Consider the following 23138-nt stretch of genomic DNA (forward strand, 5'->3'; position numbering starts at 1 on the left):
TACAGTTTGGGGCAGCTAAGAAAACACAAAACAAAGAATTACTGAGTTCAATACTTTAAACAAATTAGTATTTTATTCTCCACTATAGCATTCCCACACTTAAAAAAAAGTTCATAGAAATGTGAAATATTCTTTGCTTGACAAAGGTCAGCATATGCAACTTCTTACAGGAAATCTGTAGCCACAGAGCATCCACATATTTTTAATGTCTTTATAATAATCAAAGCAAAATCTGATTTCCCATTATAAGCAAACTTGAATGATGGAATCCAGTCATCAACTTCTGAAAAGTAGCCCTAGACTTCCCTAAAATTTATTCTTTTAGTACTAACCAACCACATATACCAAGTACGGGTATATACTATAGTCTATCAGCTTGTAGTATTCTGTGAGAAAATACTGAGGCCAATTTAGCTTCCTGAGGGACTTGAAGTTGGGTTTAGGTGCATTAAATTCTTAAATAGTAACATATACCATGAAGGCCAGAATAGGAAGAAAAATTGTTCCCACACTATAATTTCTCAGAAAAGTTGCTTTATATTTTTATTTTTACTCTGTCATTTTTGAACAAAAAACTCTTCAGGGAGATAAGATCTCTTGAAAGAGTGAAGCAATTGATAAGATTATATCCAAAAGATGAGAAGTATAAAACAAAAGAGGCCTTTATTCTGAGAACTGAGAACGCAGAGGGAGAAAACCAAACCATCACCCCACGCCTCCCACCCACCCCCACCCCCCACCCCCAGCTCCATGGCTGGATTCTGGCTTTCTCTTCAGCGGACACGTGGTGTGGGGGGTATATAGTAGCCTCGGTTTGGGGTGGAACCTAAGGGGGCATTAGGGATGCACGGGTAGCCCATTGGTCTTTGTTTGGCACCATAGGTAAATTCCTAGGGGTGGGGGAGATAGGGGCTCTTTGGTTCCACCTCTAAGGCTTCACCGGCTACAGTGTCCTGTCTGGGCCAAAACTCTTTCAGCAATGGCAGTTTCCTATTATAAAAGTCACTCAACAAAATCAGGGGACAAAAGCAAAAACATGTTTGTTAATTATTCCCTAGTGTATGATACTGGTAAATATAAATTGGAGGTCATTATTAGTAGGTTTTTCAGGCAATTATTAAATAAATAAAGAATTTATTTATGGAGATCAAAAATAGGTTAGAAAATAAAAACTGTCTTGGGCTAAGCATATGACTAAGTAGATAGCACTCGGTTGAATCTAACATGTACAAGCCCCTATATTCAACTTCTAGTGTTACAAAAATAAAACAAGCAAACAAAAAGTCTTTAACATTTAACAAATGGTTCTGGGAGTTCAGTAAACTCTCCTCTGCCAGCAACCTACTCAATTTAAATCATGGTCTATCTTAAATAACTGGGAAGGAATTAATTGTTAGATCACTCATAATGTTTTCCAGTGATCATAAAGAATGAGCTATAAAAAAATGTATGTAAGGAATTTGAATATAATTATTTGAGGAAAGAGCAATTAAAACAGTTTTTGTAAATTAGTACCATTTTGTATAATTTGTAACACCCAGAATGAGTATTTAAATATCTAAGTTAATTGCACAGGATTTTAAAACCATGTAATTTACATTTATAAACATTTCCATTTAAATTGTAAGTTAAATAATGTCAGTTTTCAAAGCTTCAAAACCAGGTTGGAAGAGACACTACAGTTCATATTCAAGACAAGCTCCACCAGCTGAGTCTACTCCCTCCACTAGATCTTCTCCCTGTCCCTTTTATCACTTACATGGAAAACTGTATCTCTCAAATTACAAGAGTTACCTGGAGTGCTTACTTGAGACACACAGAGAACTCCCATAGAGATTCTAAGAGAAGACTAGGGTAGGGAATCTGTCTAAACACTCTAGATGATTTTCCCCCAGTGGTACTGGAGATTGAATATAGGGCCTCAAGCATTCTAGGCTATGTTCTACCATTGAGCTACTTCCTCAGTCCTTTTTATTTTGAGAGGGTCTTGGTAAGTTGCCCATGCCGGTCTTAAACTTGTGATCCCCTCCTGTTCAACCTCCTGAGCTGCTAGGATTAAGGTATGTGCCACTGCATCAGCCTAGAGGATTAAGGCCAGATAATTTTGGAAAGTACTGCCCAGAGCGTTACCTAAAACAGTATGCAAATTGATGGCATTATGTCTTGCACATTGTGAACCTCAGTTGAGTTCCTTCATTTCCCACTGATCTGGGAAGATGGACAGGACTGGTCTCCCAGGCCAGTCCCTTTATTACACTGCTTTTCAGGGAAGGTTCGTAAAAGCCTAATGATAACAGCTACCTCGTGATGAGTATTCTGATATTCTGGTCTAAATCCAGAATTAGTTCTAGGTTAATGACTACCTAGTTGAGGAAGGCTGAGTATTAGAGGATTTAGCTCTCTGCAAGGGTAAAAAGGAAAAATTAGGTGGCAGCCTGGGGGACACAGACAGTAGTATAAGCAAGGGGCAAACAGAAGCAGTAATGCAAGCAGGAATGGAATTCTCCACAGTGGCACTGGGAGCTAGCATGGGACTGAGCTCTAAAATTGCTGTTGTAGTTAAACAGACTAAGATGGTTCTTAGTCTGACTCTTAGTTTTGGGAGATTAGAATAATCCCACTTGTCTCAGGATATTATTAGTAAAGAATGAGTAAGTGGGATGGTCAAAGGTCTTAGTCAGCTGGATACTAGTTAAAGCCCTCCTTACCCTGAGTAATAGCGTGGTTGTTGGGAGGATGGAACCAGCATGAATGGGCAAACTGACAGACTCGTGTAATATTGGATAAGACAATGTCACCTAAGTTAGTAACAAAGATATGAACTCATGAATCACTAAATTCTAAAAGTAAAGACAATTTCATCATAACTATGATCACCTACAGTGAAGATGATCCTCAGGACTGCAGTCCCCTCAACTGCTCACACCCAGTACAACCCAGTACACAATAAATATACAAGGGTGAACAAGAAAAATAAAACTGCTAAAGTAAAATCACAGCAGATACCCCTGATCAAATAAAAAATTAAGAACTTATTCAGAATTTCCTGTATGTTAAGACCTTAAGTGAACAGAAATATTTTAGGTGAGACAGAAAATCCTCAGGTGTCCTTGAGCTAGCCAGTGAATTCATGCTAGCTTTGTATTACAGACCACAGATTGGACACATGATTACATTATGATGTCATTTGTAAATAGGAAATGAAAGAAAAAATACCAGAATGCAGGGCATTACTTATAGTACTTCATAAAATCTTTTGTTTGGCTTTGTTATATTTGTAATTATGAGTGTGTGATAATTTGCAGTATGAGTTGTATTTATTGTGGCTCACGACAACAGTTTAAAATAGATTTTATAAAGGTTCAGCTCCTATGGGGGCTGGGAATTTAGCTCAGCGGCATAAGCGCCTGCCTCGCAAGCAGGCAGTTGTGATTTCTTTTTCTTTTTTTTTTTTTTTTGTCTTTTTCATTTTTATTGGTACCAGGGATTGAACTCACGACTGCCTGCTTGCAAGGCAGGTGCTTATGCCGCTGAGCTAAATCCCCAGCCCCGCAAGCAGGCAGTTGTGAGTTCGATCCCTGGTACCGATAAAAACGAAAAACACACACACACACACACACACACACACACACACACAAAAGATTCAGCTCCTAAAGTCTATCCCTGGGCAGATTTAACATTGCATAGGGTGGGGGCCAGGGATTTAGTTCAGTGACATAAGCATCTGCCTGGCAAACACGAAGTCATGAGTTTGATCCCAGGAACAAGAACAAAAACACTGCATAGGGTGTAGGAGTACACATGGATAGTCTGACTTTTAAGATCATTTTTTTAAAGATTGCGTGTAGGAACCAGACTTCATCTCAGCTTCAACTGCTTAGTCCCTGACTGAAACAAAATCCCAATAAGAAAAACCATTAATTGGTGATTACTAAGCTAGTCAACATTTTTCAAATTCTTTTTCTTCCTCCCTCACCTTTCCTCTTCTCCTTTCATCTTTTGTAATCATGGAATTGTTCTTTGGGAAAATGACATGATACAACTTGTAGTATGTTTAAAACTATGATAGAGATGACTAAAACCTGTATTTTCACTGTACCAGGAGTACTACATTACGGAAAACTGCAAAAATACTGCTGCTACAACCGAAAAAGGATCACTATCTGAACGTAACTATCCTTTTAGACCTTCTATTGGGTGCTGTGGTGCATGCCTGTAATCCCAGCTACTCAGGAGGCTCAGGCAGGAGGATTGTGAGTTCAAGCCCGTCTGGGCAACTTAGTGAGACTCAAAAATTTAAAAGGCAAGAGATGCAGGTCAGTGGAAGAGTTCTTGCCTACCGTGTGTGAGGTCCTGCATTCAATCACAGCACCAGAGGATAAAGCAAAAGTAAGTCTTGAGGATCCCTTTAAATCTGGCACATTTTAAAAGATCACTCAAACATTCCAACTTCTTCTAAGTGATCTAAAAGAGTTCTGAACCACCCTCTGTTTTCCATCAGATCCTTTTCTTTTCCTCATGACACCATATTAAGAGAGCAAAAGCTACCTATCATTTTGAACAACACTCAGTTCCCTGGTACACACAGATGAAAAAAAGTAGACACAGTAAATAAACTTTCCGTTAACTCTAATTCTTAAAATGGTTGTGACTTCATATGTGCATTAAGTTAGAAAAGTACGGACATTTCAAAAACACTTGAAACTTTATACTGTTTTATCTGGCATAGTGGTGCATGCCTCTGATCCCAGCACTTGGGAGGCTGACGCAGGAAGATGGTGTTTTGAGGCCAGCCTCGGCTACACAGCAAGGCCCTGTCTCAAACAAATAAAGGCAAAAACATACTTTAAGGTAAGTCATCTCTTAACTACAAGGCAAGTTAACACTTACTTGTATAGCAAATTTCTGAAATTACATTAAATATTAATATAATTGATCTGCTATTGGTTAAAAATTTCAACTAGACAGTGCTAGTTGCAACTCTCCACAGGGTAATGAACAGTGGCAAAGTCTGATACAATTATAATTCTAAAAACTAATACCTATAAAGATCTAGCTAAAGGGGCTGGGGGTTTAGCTCAGCTGCATAAGCGCCTGCCTTGAAAGCAGGCAGTCGTGAGTTCGATCCCCGGTACCAATAAGAAGGAAAAAGACAAAAAAAAGAAAAAAAAAAAGATCTAGCTAAAATTAGTTTTCTATTATTTTTAGGAGTATCTTTTTTATCTTCAATATCTGCCTATTAGCCATTTTATCAGCATAGTGTTGGGCATGTAGTAAACATCCTATAAATATTCATTGAATTTCCCTCAGAAAATGATTAACAAAGGGAAAGAATAAAACTCCTATGTGCTTGCCTCCACCACACCACGTGGGCAGCGTGTCCAGTTTTGCTGGGTGAACCAGGGCTGAAGAGGCAGATAAGGACCGGGGATCTGGGCATCTTGCAGACTTTACAAAGGAGTCTAGACTGGTACCCAAAAGTAAGAAAGCAAGACTAGAGATGTTAAGCAAGGGAGTCAAAAACAATTGTCAGTTTAGAAAGGTCACTCTGGGTATTGGGCAGAGAATGGAATATATGTTGGATGAAACGGATACTGGTACGAACCCTACTGTGACCCAAATAAGAAGACATGGCAGGCTAAGCCAGGTTAGTGGCTGAGGGGATGGCTAGAAGAAAACCAATTAACCAAACGTTTGTCAGCTTGAGTTGAAAGAGCTGAATGAGTAGGAAGTGAATAGAATCCCAGTGTCAGGCAGGGACCTTAGGAAGGACGCTACAATATCGTAACAGCGTTAGCAAGAAGGAAGCCAATTTTTGAGACAGATTTAAAGCTTTTCTTGTAGAAGATTCCAGCAAAGGTATTAAGTGGCAATTTTTAATGTCAGTGTGAATTTAAGAAAGGATTAAGATTGAGATGAACCTTCTTGAATTTTAACCCCAATCAATGTTTATTTTTCTGTAACTGTCACACACTGAAAACTCAGGTAAAAGACTGAATGCTGCTAAGACCAAAAGTTTACTTTCTCTTGATTTTCTCAGTGCTTGATATGCTATTATCTATTACAGAACCAAATTTCCTGATATTTAAACACTCCGTTAGCTGAGGCATTACTTGCTGGATCAAGAAGAAAAGTGCATAATCTTTGTTGAATTTCTTCTCTGACAGAAGTCTCCTATCAGTCCCATAAATATGCCAGTGGAATGCAAGTAAGAACAGCTACTCCTAAAATACCTTAGTATCTTAGGTCATGCAGTTGTAAATCCAACGCTTCTCCTCATATTTATGAAAGGAAAACGTTCAAGACATTCAGTGAAGCTATGATCACTAGAGTTGCGTGAACTACCAGATGAGATTCCTGGCCTTGCATCTTACTAGCTGCATAATCTTCATCAGCTGAATTTCTCCTTGGTTGTTTCATCTGAAAAACTGAAACAGGAACAGTACTTACCTCTTGGATTCATGAGGACTGTTATGTAAAGCTCCTACTTATTATTATTGAATAATTCTGTTAATGATGTTTCCTCTTTGTTAAACTTAACATCACCACTGGATAAAAATCTTGAAAATAATTCTTTCCAAGATGAGAATTTCCAATCAAAAACAGGGTTTCATAGTGAAGATGCAACACCTAATGTTAGCCCTCTCTGAAAGCTCCAGGGTATCTGTAAAGGTCACTGCACAATAGAATTTTACTAATAAGCAAAGTAATGAATGATAAAAGTAGATTTTCAGATGATTAGGGTCAGAGCAACAGGAATCAGTATCTCAAGTTTACTGAAATAACAGATCTATAGCAGTTCTATAGTCCTAAACAGCAAGTTCCCCCATTAAAAAAATCTGGAACAAAAAGAGGATTGAAAGGGGCTGAAAATATTGCTTAGCTGGATCGTATTTATGTAGCATGTGTGAGGCCTTGTGTTTGATAAGTTCAGTTTAAACAGAACTATTTATCCTTATTTCTATAAGATGAGAACTGGTTACCAAGACAAATTTTACTAAATAGCCAGGCACGGTATCTGTAGTCCTAGCTAACAGGGAGGCTGAGGCAAGAGAATTACTTGAACCCAGAAGTTTCAAGAGCAGCCTGGGCAACAGAACAAGACCACCATGTTCAAAAGTTTATTTTTAACTAGAGGGACCTAGCAGTGTCTTTGAAACGGTAATATAAGTGTATAGTAATCAATTTCTCAAGGGTGAAAGGTTATTGTTGACACTACCAGCCTAGCTCAGCCTGTTTAGCTGCCGCGCCTGGCCATAGGTCTGCAGAGGAGGAGCTGGGAAGATCTGGGGTGCCCTCACTGGCCTCTCTGCGTGTCTGGAGGACTCTGGATATCTGCGCCCAGACTGCTGGAGTTCCCTCAGGCTTCCAGGTGCAGTGAAGGAGAGAGGTGGGTTTGAGGCTTCCACATCAGCCTCCCCATTCCCGGCTTCACTAGGAGACCTGCTGAGCTCCCCATAGGTGGGCTGGCCCACACTACCAGCCTAGCCCAGCCTGTTTAGCTGCCGTGCCTGGCCATAGGCCTGCAGAGGAGGAGCTGGGCAGATCTGGGGTGCCCTCACCGGCCTCTCTGCGTGTCTGGAGGACTCTGGATATCTGCACCCAGACTGCTGGGGTTCCCTCAGGCTTCCAGGTGCAGTGAAGGGGAGAGGTGGGTTTGAGGCTTCCACATCAGCCTCCCCATTCCCGGCTTCATTTGGAGACCTGCTGAGCTCCCGATAGGTGGGCTGGCCCACACTACCAGCCTAGCCCAGCCTGTTTAGCTGCCGCGCCTGGCCATTGGTCTGCAGAGGAGGAGCTGGGCAGATTTGGGGTGCCTGCATCGGCCTCTCCATGTGTCTGGAGGACTGTGGATATCTCTGCAACCAGGGAGGGTCCACAGGTTCCTGAAGCACTGCGGCCTGTGGTGAGTACCCTAACCCGGCTGCGATTGAGAACTGCGGAGCTTCCAAGGGGCAGGTGGGCGCACAGTGTCCCTGAGGCCCAGCTTGTCTGGAACTGCGGAGTTCTGAGCAGGCAGAGGAGGGCCACTGGTTCTGTAGGCCTAATGGCTTGGGGTAGCGCGGCGCCAGAGTCTCAGTAGCTCTAAACATAGAAGGGGATTTTCAACAGATCCTGAGGAAGCTTTCAAATAACACTTGAAACACAGAAATATAGGAAAATGACAAAACGAAAGACCAAATTACAACCTCAAACCTCCAGCCCATCTCAAGAAACCCTAGGAGCGATGTATATAGAAGAAAATATATCCCATCCACCTCATATATCAGACACAATAGCCACTGAAATTGACAAGCAACTCCAGGAAGCTTTAAAGAAATTCAAACTCAAAATAATCTCCCAGATAAAAGAAGAAATGATAAAAGAAATGAAAGAGATTCTAAATATATCTAAAGAAAACACAGATAAAAAATTGGAGGAACTAAACAAAAAGATAGAATCCCTAGACGAGCAATATAAGAAACAAACAGAATACATAATGCAGATGCACAGAGATATACAGGAAATAAAAAACTCCACTGAAAGTTGTAAAAACCGCCTTAATGAAAGTGAAGATAGAATTTCAGACCTTGAAGACAGGATTGCAGCTAGTGAACAGGAAAGGAAAGATCTTTTGAAAATAACAAGGAACCAGGAAACAACAATTCAACAACTGCAAGACGATGCAAAGAAGAATAACATAAGAATGATAGGGATTAATGAAAGAGAGGGAGACAACATGAAGGATGTCAGGAGGATATTTAGAGAAGTAATAGCTGAAAATTTCCCAAGCATGAGATCAGAAACTGACATCAGGATCAGTGAAGCATATAGAAATCCAAACAGTCATAACCAAAATAAAACTACACCCAGACATATAATAATCACCATCCCAGAAATCCAACACAAGAATAGATTATTAAAAGCTGTCAGAGAGAAAAGACAAATCACTTATAAAGGAAAACCTATCAGAATCACAGCAGACTTCTCAGCACAAACGATAAAGTCAAGAAGAGCATGGAGTGAAGTATTCCAGATCCTAAAGCAAAATGATTTCCAACCAAGACTGATATATCCTGCAAAACTATCATTCAAAATAGATGGTGCAATACGATACTTCCATGACAAAGAACAGCTGAAGAACTTCATGAACACCAAACCAACCCTGCAAAAAATATTGAAAGACAGTTTAGATACACAAAGGAAAAAACCACTAAGCAAAGCAAATAATTAAACAGAACCGAAAGATAAAGATGCAACAGCAGAGAGATAACATTCCTACAATTAACCAGCATTTAACAGTAATAACCATTAATGTAAATGGTCTCAATGCACCAATCAAAAGAAACAGACTAGCAGAATGGATCAAGAAACAAAATCCAACCATATGCTGTTTACAGGAAACCCATCTAACCCAGAAAGATACTCACAGACTGAAAGTCAAAGGATGGAAAACAATTCTTCATGCAGCAGGAATCCAAAAAAAGGCAGGAGTAGCCATTCTGTTTGCAGACAATGTGAACTTTAAACCAACAATGACCATAAAGGACAAAGAAGGTCACTACATACTCGTAAGGGGAAAACTCCAAGAGGAAGAGATAACTATCTTAAATATATACGCACCAAATTCCAGAGCACCCAGTTATATAAAACAATTATTAACAGAAATGAAAACTCAAATTATCAGTAACACAATTGTAACAGGAGACCTTAATACACCACTGACACCAAGGGACAGATCAACCAGACAGAAAATGAGCAAAGAAATAACAGAACTGAATCACACCTGTGAACAAATGGGTTTGATAGACATTTACAGAATGTTCCACCCAACAACATCAGAATACACATTCTTCTCAGCAGTACATGGATCATTTTCTAAAATAGACCATATATTAGCTCACAGAACATATTTAAGCAAATGCAAAAGAGTTGAAATCATCCCTTGCATATTATCGGATCATAGCGCTCTGAAATTAGAAATTAATGACAAAGGATACTGCAAAAATTCCGCAAACACATGGAAACTAAATAACACACTCTTGAGTAATCAGTGGGTCACAGAAGAAATTAAAGAAGAAATTAAACAATACCTAAAAGAAAATGAAAATGCAGATACAACTTACCGGAATCTGTGGGATGCAATGAAAGCCGTTCTGAGGAAAATTTATTGCACTGAGTTCCCACATCAGGAAAACAGAACGAATACAAATAAATAACTTGATGCTACACCTCAAACACCTAGAAAAAGAAGAGCAAGTCAAGCCCAAAGCCAAAAGAAGAGAGGAAATTATAAAAATCAGAGCAGAAATCAATGCAATAGAGACTAAGAAAACAATCCAAAGAATCAACGAATCAAAGAGTTGGTTCTTTGAAAGAATAAATAAAATCGATAAGCCCCTAGCCAACCTTATTAAAAAAAGGAAAGAAAAAGCTCAAATTCATGCAATAAGAAATGAAAAAGGAAAAATCACTACAGACCCAATAGAAATACAGAGGATCATCAACACCTATTTCGAAAACCTCTACTCTCAAAAGTTTGATAACACAGAAGAAATAGACAGATTCTTAGAAGCATATGAAGTACCAAAGCTAGATCAAGAGGATATAAAACTGTTGAATAACCCAATCTCTGCTAATGAAATTGAGAATGTAATTGGGTCCTTGCCCACCAAGAAGAGCCCAGGCCCAGATGGATTCACTGCAGAATTCTACAAGAAATATAAAGAAGACCTAATGCCGACACTCCTCAAACTATTCAATGAAATTGAAAGGGAAGCAATCCTTCCTAAGTCATTCCTGGAAGCAAATATTACTCTAGTACCAAAACCTGAGAAAGACCCAACTATAAAAGAGAACTATAGACCGATCTCCCTAATGAACACAGATGCAAAAATCCTCAATAAAATATTGGCAAATAGGATCCAGCAAATCATCAAGAAGATTATACACCATGACCAAGTGGGATTCATCCCAGGAATGCAAGGATGGTTCAACATACGCAAATCAATAAATGTAATCCACCATATCAATAAAGCCAAAAATAAGAATCACATGATCATCTCTATAGATGCAGAAAAAGCCTTCGATAAGGTCCAACACTTATTCATGATAAGAACTTTACAGAAAATTGGAATAAATGGTCTTTACCTCAATATAATAAAGGCCATTTATGACAAACCAACAGCCAGCATCATACTAAATGGCCAAAAATTGAAAGCCTTTACTTTAAAATCGGGTACAAGACAAGGATGTCCTTTATCACCACTCCTATTTAATATAGTACTGGAAGTACTAGCCAGAGCAATTAGGCAAGAAAGAGAAATAAAAGGGGTAAAGATAGGAAAAGAAGAAGTTAAATTATCATTGTTTGCAGATGACATGATACTCTACATAGAAGACCCCCTAAACTCCATTGAAATACTCTTAGATACAATAAATAAATTCAGTAATGTGGCTGGATACAAAATCAATACTCAGAAATCAATAGCATTCCTATACACGAACAACAAAATTACAGAGAGGGAAATAAGAGAAACTGGACTATTCACATTAGCAAGCAAAAAAATGAAATATTTAGGAATTACTCTTACGAAAGAAGTGAAAGACTTATACAGTGAAAATTATAATACACTGAAAAAGGAAATTGAAGATGATCTCAGAAAATGGAAAGACATCCCTTGCTCATGGATAGGAAGAACAAACATTGTGAAAATGGCCATTCTCCCAAAACTGTTATACAGATTCAATGCAATCCCAATTGAAATACCATCAACATACCTTATAGATCTAGAGAAATCACTCCTAAATTTCATCTGGAACCAGAAGAGACCTAGAATCGCAAAGGCAATTCTAAGCAGCAAAGACAAAGCAGGAGGCATCACAATCCCTGACTTGAAGTTATACTACAAAGCAACAGTAGTAAAATCAACATGGTATTGGAATCAAAACAGAGCTGAAGATCAGTGGAATAGATTAGAAGATACAACCACAACTACGAACACACTCAACCACCTTATTTTTGATAAAGGAGCCAAGCAGGTTCACTGGAAGAACGACAGTCTCTTTAATAAATGGTGCTGGAAAAACTGGCTCTCCATTTGCCGAAAACTAAAGCTAGACCCATGTCTATCACCATGTACTAAATTAAAATCTAAATGGGTCAAAGATCTGAATATTAAAACAGAAACACTAAATCTATTGGAAGACAAAATAGGTAGAAACCTTGGAGACATAGGAGTAGGTAAAGAATTCATGAACAGGACTCAAACCGCACGGGAAATACTTCCCAGAATCAATAACTGGGACCACTTCTTATTAAAAAGTTTCTGCATGTCAAAAGAAATCTCCAGCATAGTGAAAAGAAAACCCACAAACTGGGAAAAGATTTTAGTGAACTCTCTCTCAGACAAGGGCCTCTTGTCTAAAACATATAAAGAATTAAAGAAACTCAGACCTCCGAAATTCAAAGATCCAATCCAAAAATGGGCATCTGAGATGAATATACAATTCTCAGATGAAGAAATGCAAATGGCAAATAAATACATGAAAAAATGCTCATCATCATTGGTCATTAGAGAAATGCAAATTAAAACCACACTGAGATACCATCTCACTCCTGAAAGAATGGCCAGGATCAAGAAAACCGACAACAAATGCTGGAGAGGCTGTGGGGAAAAAGGAACTCTCCTGCACTGCTGGTGGGAGTGTAGACTGGTACAGCCTTTGTGGAGATCTGTCTGGAGATTTCTCAAAAAGTTGGGACTAGAAATCCCATTTATTCCAGCTATTCCACTTCTAGGCATATTCCCAGAAGAACTGAAAGCATCATACCACAGTGATATATGTGCACCTATGTTTATAGCAGCACAATTTGTAATCGCCAGATCTTGGAAACAACCCAAGTGTCCATCAACTGAGGAATGGATAAAAAAGTTGTGGTATTTCTAGACAATGGAGTATTATTCAGCTATAAAGAAGGATCACATTGAGATATTTATCAATAAATGGGCGCAGCTTGAGACCATACTCATTAGTGAAATAAATCAATCTCGCATGTGTGAATACCGAATAGTTTCCCTAATGTAAATAATGATTCAAATATATAAAAATATGTGGTAATCATGATTCCCCATTAGGTGGCCTTGAAGCCTTATAAAGTTTTCACTCATTAATTAGAAAGGCTTTATTCTGGGCTTCTTGATATGAAAATATTTGAAGCTAGAGTATATGAAGTTTTATCCAAATATTTCAAGGAAAAAGACACTATGGTAACTACTATTAAGTCAGGTTATAAGGTGGTGAAGTACTAGGTTGTTGAAACAGTCATGCTGTGACCTCTATTGTTATATTGTTATGTCCTGTTTTATCTCAATCTCCCCCTTATTGTTTCAAAAAAAAATTACTTAGTCATTTCTTATGTTTGTCTTAATTAAAGAAAAATTCAAAAAAATTAGGATATATAAATAGTAACTCTTTTCGATTTCCTATTAACTTGTTTTGAAGTCCTGTAGTACTCCCACGATCTTGTTTTGACTGATTAGACTCTGTTCCATTCTATATGATAGTATCAAGTTTGAAGACATAGGCAACTACTTTGAAGACAATAAGATTCACTAAGATACCCATTCTGGTTTGAATATTGTCTTCTTTGGAAGTCCTGTAATGTTTACAATGCCTAAGTTTTATTGGTCTTGTTCTCTACTGTTTTGTCCAACTTTATAATATCTAATAAGATAGACAATTCTTTTTAAGGAAACAAGGGACAACGTTGATAACCATTGTTGATAAACTTGTACTCTGTTCTACACCATGTGCTGTCTATCCTTGGTATTGACTGACAGCTTTGTTTTGCCATATTTGACTGTATTCTTCCCCCACCCCAAAGAAAGTAATAAGCACTAAGGAGTAATAAAATCCAAGATGTGTAAATTTTGTTGTAAAAAAGAGAGGGGAAAAAAAAAAAGAAAAAGAGCTCTAACGGATATAACAGCAAGTGTGTTTGGGGGTGTTAAATAGCTGACTTTATCAATGTTTTTGGAACATTGAACACAGCTGTTTGCAGTCTCCCTGTTTGAATGTCCACCTTGTGTTCTTTGATACCGTGATTTGAGGAACTATTTTCAAGAAGATAGTGTGTAATCTACTAGCAGGTAATTTCTTACTGTTATGTTTTTTTTGTTTTGTTTTGTTTTGTTTTGTAGTTCTGTATTGCGTGTACCCTTACGCCACTTTGGTTTGTTTTGTGTTTTTCTCTTTTTCCTCTTAAATAAAAAAAAAAAAAAAAAGAAAGGTTATTGTTTTGTTTTGTACGAGAGATGGAACTCATGGCCTCACACTTCCAGGAGGCGCCTGTGCCACTGAGCTTATCCTGGCCCACCAGTCTTCCTTATTTAATCAGACCATTCAGCTAGTCCCAGAAAGCTGAGTATGAATATGCCTGAAATAAAATGAGAGCCTTCCCAAGCAATGAACATGACATGTACTTCTAAAATTCAAACATTCTTGAAAGCAACAGTTTAACAAAGGATATAAATGATGTGCTGCTTAAAGTAAAAAAATACAGCATACTTGATTACAAATTACATCCAGTCTATACAAAGTTGAACACATGCCGTATTTTAATCATCACAAAAGGTCAGCTATTTTTCTGGAGTGTGTTTCAAACAGAGTTGACATATAACCCACACATAACAGTATTGCTATGATTTTTAGCTATTTTATTTAAGGGTCCAAAATAGATTATGTTCACAAAATAACACTATTTGTGAATATTCACCAGGTTTTTTATTTATATTCCTTTAAAAAGACTCCATACTGGTCATTCATGCTAATCTACATCACTGAAAATAACCAAAGGTGATACAGAATTTCACCTCTGTTAAGAAGTTCTAACTGACTCAAAAGGCAAAGGTCTGCCCTGCTCTAGAAACCTGCAGGTCAAGTTCTCAACCATTAAAACTACCATGTGTTTTGACTTTATAGCCATGTTTAAGCATGAAATGTGACCACAGAGATTGCCAAAACCTAACACCCATAGAAAGAGAAAATGTAAAAGTACTTAAAGAGGTGTTGAAATTTCAACAGCAGACTTTTAAAAAAAATGAACACTTACATATAACTCCTATATCTTTAATTAAGAGGTCATTGTCACACAAGATTTGAAGCAGTAATTTATATTAATTAACATGTGATTAACCAAAGAGTGCACTTACTACCACAAACTTGGGTCCTAGGTCATAGGATTATTTTTGCCCTTTCCCCAAAGAATCACTTGCTCTTGAAGTAATAGGCTTTTTAAGGCACATTTTTAACAAAACCCATCATATACCCAGCTTAAAAGTGGAAGTTCTACTTGGTTATAATAATATATATACACTAAAGTGTGATTTACCAAATAGGCAAGGGTCTCTTTCTTGAGGATAAAGTTATATTAGAAACTTGACTCTTTTATTTGCTTATCCAAAGAAAAACATTCCATAAAAATTTTTCAAGAATTATATCCATACAAATAACCCACACAAGCCAGGTCTGTTAGCAACAGTTCAACAGGATTAGCCCCGAAGTTACGGAAAAGACTTCCCTGGAACTTTAGGCTCCTAACCATCTAAGTTACTGAGTAGAAAATGTGAAGAGGGGAATTAGGGTACCCTAATGATTTTTAGAAATCTTTCAACATGCAGACTCTTGGGAAGCTCAAACCTTAAACCTCAACAAACTACCATCTTCAATTTTAGTTACCACCTTTAAAGCAGTAGGATTTGGGACTAGGGAGAAAGAAAGGATGAAAAAAAGCCACTGAGATAAGTGGGAGAGTTTTAAGGACAAGTTGTTTTAGAGACTTTGTACGTTTTGTTAGGACTGACTTTCTTGTCTCTAGGAGGCTCTGCTTTTTAAATATTTTTTTCTAATGCCCCTCAAGTATGCCATAGAGTACTAATCCTTGAGATGGATACAGAATTACCTACTTGGAATGGTTTGGCATAGGAGTAGTCAGGACCCCATTTTCTGCTACTCTAAGGTAAACATAAGTGAAGAAATGTCTTGGAAACAATTGCAAAGCTGTAGTTCCTCATCTAGCTATCTTTTGTCACTATTGATAGGGTTTTCAGTATGGCTCTTCAGCCTTGCAGAGCATGCTGAGTGCAAGCTGAGCTCGTCGTACTATGAGAACAGATACTGGATGGGAGGCACATTATCACAGATGAAAAGGTGATACAGGTGATATAAAGACAGCCAACAGTTCCATGGTGGAGATTTGCTCTATTCACTCTGTGGCTATGGAGCAATTTTAAAAAACAAAACAAAACTGGTCCTAAACAAGATTTTAAAGGTTGCACAACAGGCCTCTGCACAGGGGCCAAACATACAGAGTGACATCTATGTATGTGAGGCTGCAGTTGCCAATCCCCTGCATTTGCTAAACCTGTAACCGCTGATGTTACTTTAGCCCCAAGTGGCAGGTACAGAAGAGTCTCTAGAAATCAGACCTCAGCAACATTCTTATTTCTCCCCAGTGATCGGCACCATTTTGGAAATCTGGTCCCCAAAGTTCTAAAGAATAATAATGCAGTTAAAAAAATCACTTATCTATACAAAGTGATTTATAGAGGTTTATACTGAGGTAAAGGGCTTCATAGAAACTGTTGATTTAGGAAGTACAGCCATAGTAATAGAAATTTTTAGATATGTTTGATGCTAAAATTATTCTACGAAACTGTTTACACTCGTTATAAATAGGGGACAGTTCTTATTGCTCCTGGAGCTTGCAGCTCCAATCTGTTTCAGCCCCACTGAAAAATGATTTCTTTCAACAATTATAGCAAAGAGTCCCAAATTTATAAAAAGTCCTTACCAATGCATCATTTTGATTAATTTCTGATTGCCTAGCATATGAGCTACAGTATGCATGTCCTTGACACAAGTACAGAAAAGAGTTTAGAAAAGTCATTTTATCAAAGTTCAGTTCAACGAGAAAACATGAAAAAGTGCAAAATATGTACAATTCTTGGCAGTTCTCACACGGGATTTTCTAACTACTGACCATAGAAGTTTACATTTCTGTAAGGAAAGTACAGTGGATTTCACTTCATGGTTAATATACAAGCTTTTGCTTCAAAGTGCTTACTTTATTTAAAAAAAGAGACGATTAAGAGGGTTGCAGGAATTTTTAAAACAATAAATCCATGTCATGTGTTCCAGTCTCCTTCTTCATCTTTCTTTAGTGCAATATGGTGCAGCAGACTCATTGAAAAGGTCTGATTTCAAAGATGTTCCTGCAGCCTCGCCTACAGCAGCACTCGAGGGGTCCCATTAGGGGTGGCCCCCTTTTTTTTCTGTAGCCGATTCTGAACCTTTCGAGATTTCACCACTTTCATTCTCACCTCAAAAACTTCATGGATGGCCTTCCGGAAACAATGAAAATTATAGTCAATAAGCCCTGAAGAAGAAAACAAAAATACCTATAAACGTCACATAGAAAGCCTTTTCATGTCCACAATGTCCAGGACAAACCAGTAGAGGGCGGCAGAGACGCAGCTGTGAGCGGCAGGGCCGGCCTCCCTGCGTCCGCCCCGGACTGCAGGAACTGAGGGCTGCCCGGGAAGGCAGCAGTTACCGAGGAAACGTCCGGAGCAGACACCCTGTTTTCAGACAGTGCTGTGACCCAAAGATCTGAATAACCACTGAACTGTACTTTTCTCCTTTTCATCTTTCAGAATTAAAGGTTATATTTAACAAAATTTTAATGAAAAAGTTTCCCCGAAAAGGCATTATTAAATTAACTCAGAATGGAGGCATATCCTGACCTGGGATACAGCTGACATATTAATCAGTCCTATGTGTTCTGTATCTATTCTATTTAAATCTTCCTCACAAACCCTAAAAAAAGCAAAATCCCTGATTCTAGAAAGGTGACAGTCAACTCCAAACTCAGGAATTCAACAATCAATGACACTCAGATTTCAATATTAAGTGGATTATAAGTGGTGAAATAATGAAGGAAATGTTCTGGGTTTTCAGAAATAAATTTTTCCTAAAGAGAGTCTAAAATCGTAAGGAATGTTTCCATTGTTAGTACTAACTTACAAGTGTTGAGAAATGCTATGTTTACACCAATTACAGTAAAGATATTGGTTCTTGCTGCATCTTTACCTAGCTTACTAACTATTTCCATCTCTCAGACTTTGCTTTCAGAGTCTCAACCAAAAAACTAGGGATTCCAGCCCAGGATGAAATGCTTTGAATTTGCTATACAGCTAACTAGTCAATGTACTGGGGCAGAAAAAGCTTTGAGCAGGGCCCTTCACTGTTTCTGTGGACATAGTGAAGCCCAGTACAGTAAAATGAGGAGTTGATTCCCCCAAGAAAAAGCCACTGAGGCAATCCGAGCAAAGGTCATAAGAAATAAGGAGCAAAGGAGTGACTTTAGTTAGTGGGAATTTGGGTAAAGACGTGTTCTCTGTTAATATGTGCAAGAAACTGTCTGAAAAATAAAACTGAGCTCAAAGAATTTAGCTCAACAAGAAGGGTACAATTAGATGCTCAACTAAGGAAACTTTAGGGATATTCCGTTGATAGTTCTTGACACACCTTGACACACCTTGACACACTCTTGCTGTATTTAGTTTTAAAAGTTAAAAAAAGTTCACAACCAAGGTTCATTTTGTTGCTGTTATCTTTCAGGGTACAGAGGTCTGAACCCAGGATCTTTTCACAAAGCTATATCCCCAGTGCTTTTAAAAATTTTATTTTAGGGGCTGGGGGTTTAGCTCAGTGGCATAAGCGCCTGCCTTGCAAGCAGGCAGTCGTGAGATCGATCCCTGGTACCGATAAAAAATGAAAAAGACAAAAAAAAAATTTTATTTTAGAGTCAGGGTCTCCCTAAGTCGCTAAATTGCCCACACTTACAGTGTCTTGCCTCAGCCCCACAAGTGCTGTGACGGCAGGTATGGTGCAATCATGCTCCACTCTACACCTGAATTTTTTGAAGGATACATAAGCATTCATAAAAAAAAGTGTTTGTTTAAACTTGGTGTCATGGTGCACTCCTGTAATTCCAACACTTGGGAGGCTGAGGCAGGAGGACTACCACAAGTTTGAGGCCAGCCTGGGCTACAAAGTGAGTTCAAGGCCAGCCTGAACCACATAGTGAAATCCTGCCTCAGAAAAGACACCCTCCCCCAAAAAAGCTTTTGTTTAGCTGGGTGTGGTGGCACATACCTGTAATCTCAGTGCCTGAGATGCTGACATGGGAGGATGGTGAGTTCTAACCCAACTGGACTACATAATGAAAATTTTAAAAAGATCCTGGCTATATTAACCCTTTCATTATAAGCTGTTGGAAACACAAGAACAGAACCATTAACAATGAATACCACCTTTGCCATCATTCAGAGTTGATACAACCCCCATATTCAGATTCGGTGTACACTACAAACACTTGGCATTTACACACACACACACACACACACACACACGCCCCAGTCTCATGAATTCTACTTTAATTCTTTGGAAGGCCCACATATATTTTAGCTGCTCCTTTCCCCCACAGTGCCTATCACGTGCATCTGATCTGATCCTCTGACTTCTGCTGGCATGGAGCATTGATTAACTATATTGATTAACTCTGGGAACTTTACAGCAGAAAACCAGGATGCATCTCAGTAACATCCTTAGTGATGACACATTTCCATGCTGTGAGCCCACAGCCTTCCTGCAGCATTCCTGTCAAAGTGCATAATCTCATCTCAACTGTGTGAAGTCAACTGACATTCTACAAAATGACTGATCTTCATGAGTGTTGGGGACACAAGATAAACATACACAGACTGGAAAAGATTAGGAGCGATAACTCAACCAATGTGGGATTCTAGGACAGAAAAAGAACGTTTGGAGAATCTGGTGACATTTGAATAAGGTCTATGGCTTCGTTAATAATATTATTCCCACTGTTAATTCCCTGGCATTAGTGACTATAGTATGTAAGGTGTTAATGTTAGAGTAAGCTGAAGGAGAAGTATATAAAAATTATGTACTATTTTTGCAACTTTTCTGAGTCTAAAACCAGTTCAAAATAAACAGAGTCACCAGGTTGACTCTAATGTTTCCTAAATTTTAGAACCGGCTGTCAGCCTATATGCTTTCGGAGCTAAAGTTATACTACTTTTGTTTTTCTCTTAGTCTCCAAAATTAATATGAAAATCAACCATTAATAAATTTGGGAAATATCTTTAACCAAGGAAGTAAGTATATGATGATTAAATACAAATATGCACACCCACACACATGTACTCATACATTTAGCTCTCCACAAAGAGAAATTCAGCTTTATGTAGCCCTGACTGCCACAAATTGGTGGTGTGAGCTTAGGAGAAAATCACTTATATTTTCCGGATCTGAGTAAAATCATTCTGTAAAACAAGATATAGTCCAGTTTATCTTCAAAGTTTTGTAAGTCTAATATATAATCTGTTCTTGCTTTCATTTCAGCAAGATGACAATAAGAGGCAAACAACACTTAAAAGTTCTGAGGAAAAAAGATACAAAAAGACAATGTGATCAGTAATAATAAACACGGGACAAATATCTAGCTTCCTGAAGAAGCAAGAATATACAAATTTAAATGACATGCCAGCTTTCAATTGTCAACTTTTTTAAAATATTAAAATCCAATACTGATAAGAATATACAAAAGTGGGGGCTGGGGATTTAGCTAAGCGGCATAAGCACCTGCCTTGCAAGCAGGCAGTCGTGAGTTTGATCCCTGGTACCGATAAAAAGGAAAAAGACAAAAAAAAAAAAAAAAAGAATATACAAAAGTGAACACATTCATATTCTCTTAGTAACATAAACCCATAAAATCTTTCTAAAAGATATTTTGGTAATATGCATTGCCCACCCTTTTGGTCTAAGTAATTCCACTTGAAATTTTCCCTAAAGAAACAACTAGGGATGCACATAAATATTTAGTGCAAAGAAGGTCATCACAGTATTATTTATAACATTAAAAGCTAGGAAAAGTTAAAATGTCTGCAAATAGGAGCCTCCAAAATGACCATTAAAACAACGTGGTTAAAAAAAACACTTAATGGAAAGATGTCCATAATAGTTTAAGTGGCAGTTACAAAGTAGTATTTATTATACTATCTCATAGTTTGTTTGTTTTTTAAGTGTGCACACACACAGGAAAAAGGCTTGGAAATACAGAAAATGTTAAGAGTAGTTATCAAAAATTCAATGTGGTGGCACATGACTATAATCCCAACACTGTGGGAGGCTGAGACATGAGGATTGCAAGTATGATCTCAGTCTGGCCAATTTAGCAATCTGCTGAGATTGTATCTCAAAAAGGGGTGAACAGAGTGTGGAGATGTCACTTAGTGCAGATGCCCTGAGTTCAATCTCTAGTACCACTAAAAGAAAGAAAGAAAGGAGAGAGAAAGAGGGATAGTTTTTCTGAGTGAAAAACCTTTTTTCTTTCTTTCTTTTTTTTACTTACTTGCTATTTCTAAATTTTCTAAGTGATTCTTAGAAAGAAAATATAATAGAAATTTCTATTACTCTGTGATTTTTTATTTTTATTTTTTGGTACTGGGGATCAAACTCACGACCTCACACTTGCCAGGCAGGCGCTTATGCCACTGAGCTAAACCCTTGGCCTTACCCTGTGATTAAAAGAAACAAAACCTTAATTCTGTTTCCGTGGCTAATGAAAAGACAAGTTTATAAGTAAGTGAAAAAAAATTGAATAGAAAACTACCTAGACAATATGGCCCAGTTTTGTTGCAAGAAAGGGGGGAAAAGGGAGACAAAAAAAAGTAAGTTGAAGAAACTGAGGAATTTAACATAAAGTTTAGGTCTAACATGAAATAAGTGGTTTTATTTTGTTCTTTACATGTTTCTAAATTTTTAAAGCAACGTTATTCTTGGCACTTTGTTGGAAATTTCGTGCTCACCAAATTGGTAAACTATACCTTATTTACTAACAAAAATCCCTGTACACATCTGTAAACTAGTATTTCTCAGTTTCGATAGTCAGCATAAAGATTGGTTTTGTTTTAAAATAAAATTGAATTTGGTCCTAAAAAGGTAATACGGTATTCATGCCTTCCCTTTTCTGATCTTTGTGTTCTGAATTTAAGAGTGCGTGACGGCTAATCAGAAGCTAACACCACCTAACCTTAATGGTGTATGAGTTCACTTGGTGAAAAGAAAGGGTCACTCAGTCACCCACGGCCTTCTAGCGGGGTGGATCAAGGCAGAGGCCTCCACCTTCAGTGCAGGCTGCCGAGTCCTTTCCCTGGTCAGAAATAGCCCGGCAAGGACTTCCCAGCATGCAGACGCTGGGCCGTGGGAGGGAGATCCGCTGCTAGCTCCACCTCATGCAATCCTAGCTGCACCAGCAGGGGGCTCAGGTGCGCTGGACCGGGGCCCTCCCAGGTCAGGCTGCCAGCCCAGGGCGGCTGGGACTAGGGGTGCAACAGCAGCAAAGGCAGTTTGCATTGGAAGGCGTCTTTTAAACCACAACAAAACATTACCTTTTCTTTCAAAGCTTTCCTCTCTCACAAAGCAAACGAGAGCCAGGAACTTTGTCACCTCTTTTAAGTAAAGAACTGTTGTATTATTCAGCTTTATAATGGCTGTAGATTCCTTGTCATAGGGGGTTCCTGCACCATCTTCTTTGAGACTAAATGGGGACAGAAAACAAAATGTATTTGACTGTTGGGAAAGAACTACAATTGTAACACGGGTAGAGATCAGCTTTAACACATGGAAAAGCCATGACGAGTCAATTACCTTTGCAGTGCTTTTCAACAAAAGAGCTCAGTGACACACAGCCACCAGCCAACAGTGTCATCGTGACAGCCACAGTCTTACTGACACAATGAGTGGCAGCTGGGTGCCTGGGGAACACAGGTGAGGGATGCAGCTGAACTCTTCTTCCCTCCACAGCCAAGAGCTTTTTGTTTTCTCATGGTTGAATAATCAGACTGTCAAAAGCATAGTCTGGGCCAGGTGTGGTGATGCATGCCTTTAATTCCGGCTGTTTAGGAGGCTGAGGCAGGAAGATCCCAAGTTTGAGGCAAGCCCCAGCAACCTAGTGAGACCTGTCTCAAAATTTTAAAAAATTTTTAAAAAACCAAGCATCTCCTGAGATC

The 23138-nt window shown here is 38.4% G+C and overlaps 1 protein-coding gene across 1 annotated transcript in view; it reads right to left on the bottom strand.

Moving 5' to 3' along the window:
* Positions 1 to 14577: 14577 nt before the first annotated feature.
* Rragd (Ras related GTP binding D) overlaps positions 14578 to 23138 on the bottom strand; it is a 37346-nt gene continuing 28785 nt past the window's right edge. The window contains exons 6-7 of the mRNA XM_063233218.1: positions 22518 to 22666; positions 14578 to 17419 (exon numbers count right to left, since the gene is read on the bottom strand). Coding sequence (XP_063089288.1) covers positions 17268 to 17419; positions 22518 to 22666 — 301 coding nt within the window. The 3' untranslated portion in view covers positions 14578 to 17267. The remainder of the gene's footprint in view (positions 17420 to 22517; positions 22667 to 23138) is intronic.

Source organism: Cavia porcellus, unplaced genomic scaffold (assembly GCF_034190915.1).
Source record: "Cavia porcellus strain 051 isolate PalLab524CR breed Dunkin Hartley unplaced genomic scaffold, mCavPor4.1 scaffold_22, whole genome shotgun sequence".
Taxonomy (NCBI): Eukaryota; Metazoa; Chordata; class Mammalia; order Rodentia; family Caviidae; genus Cavia; species Cavia porcellus.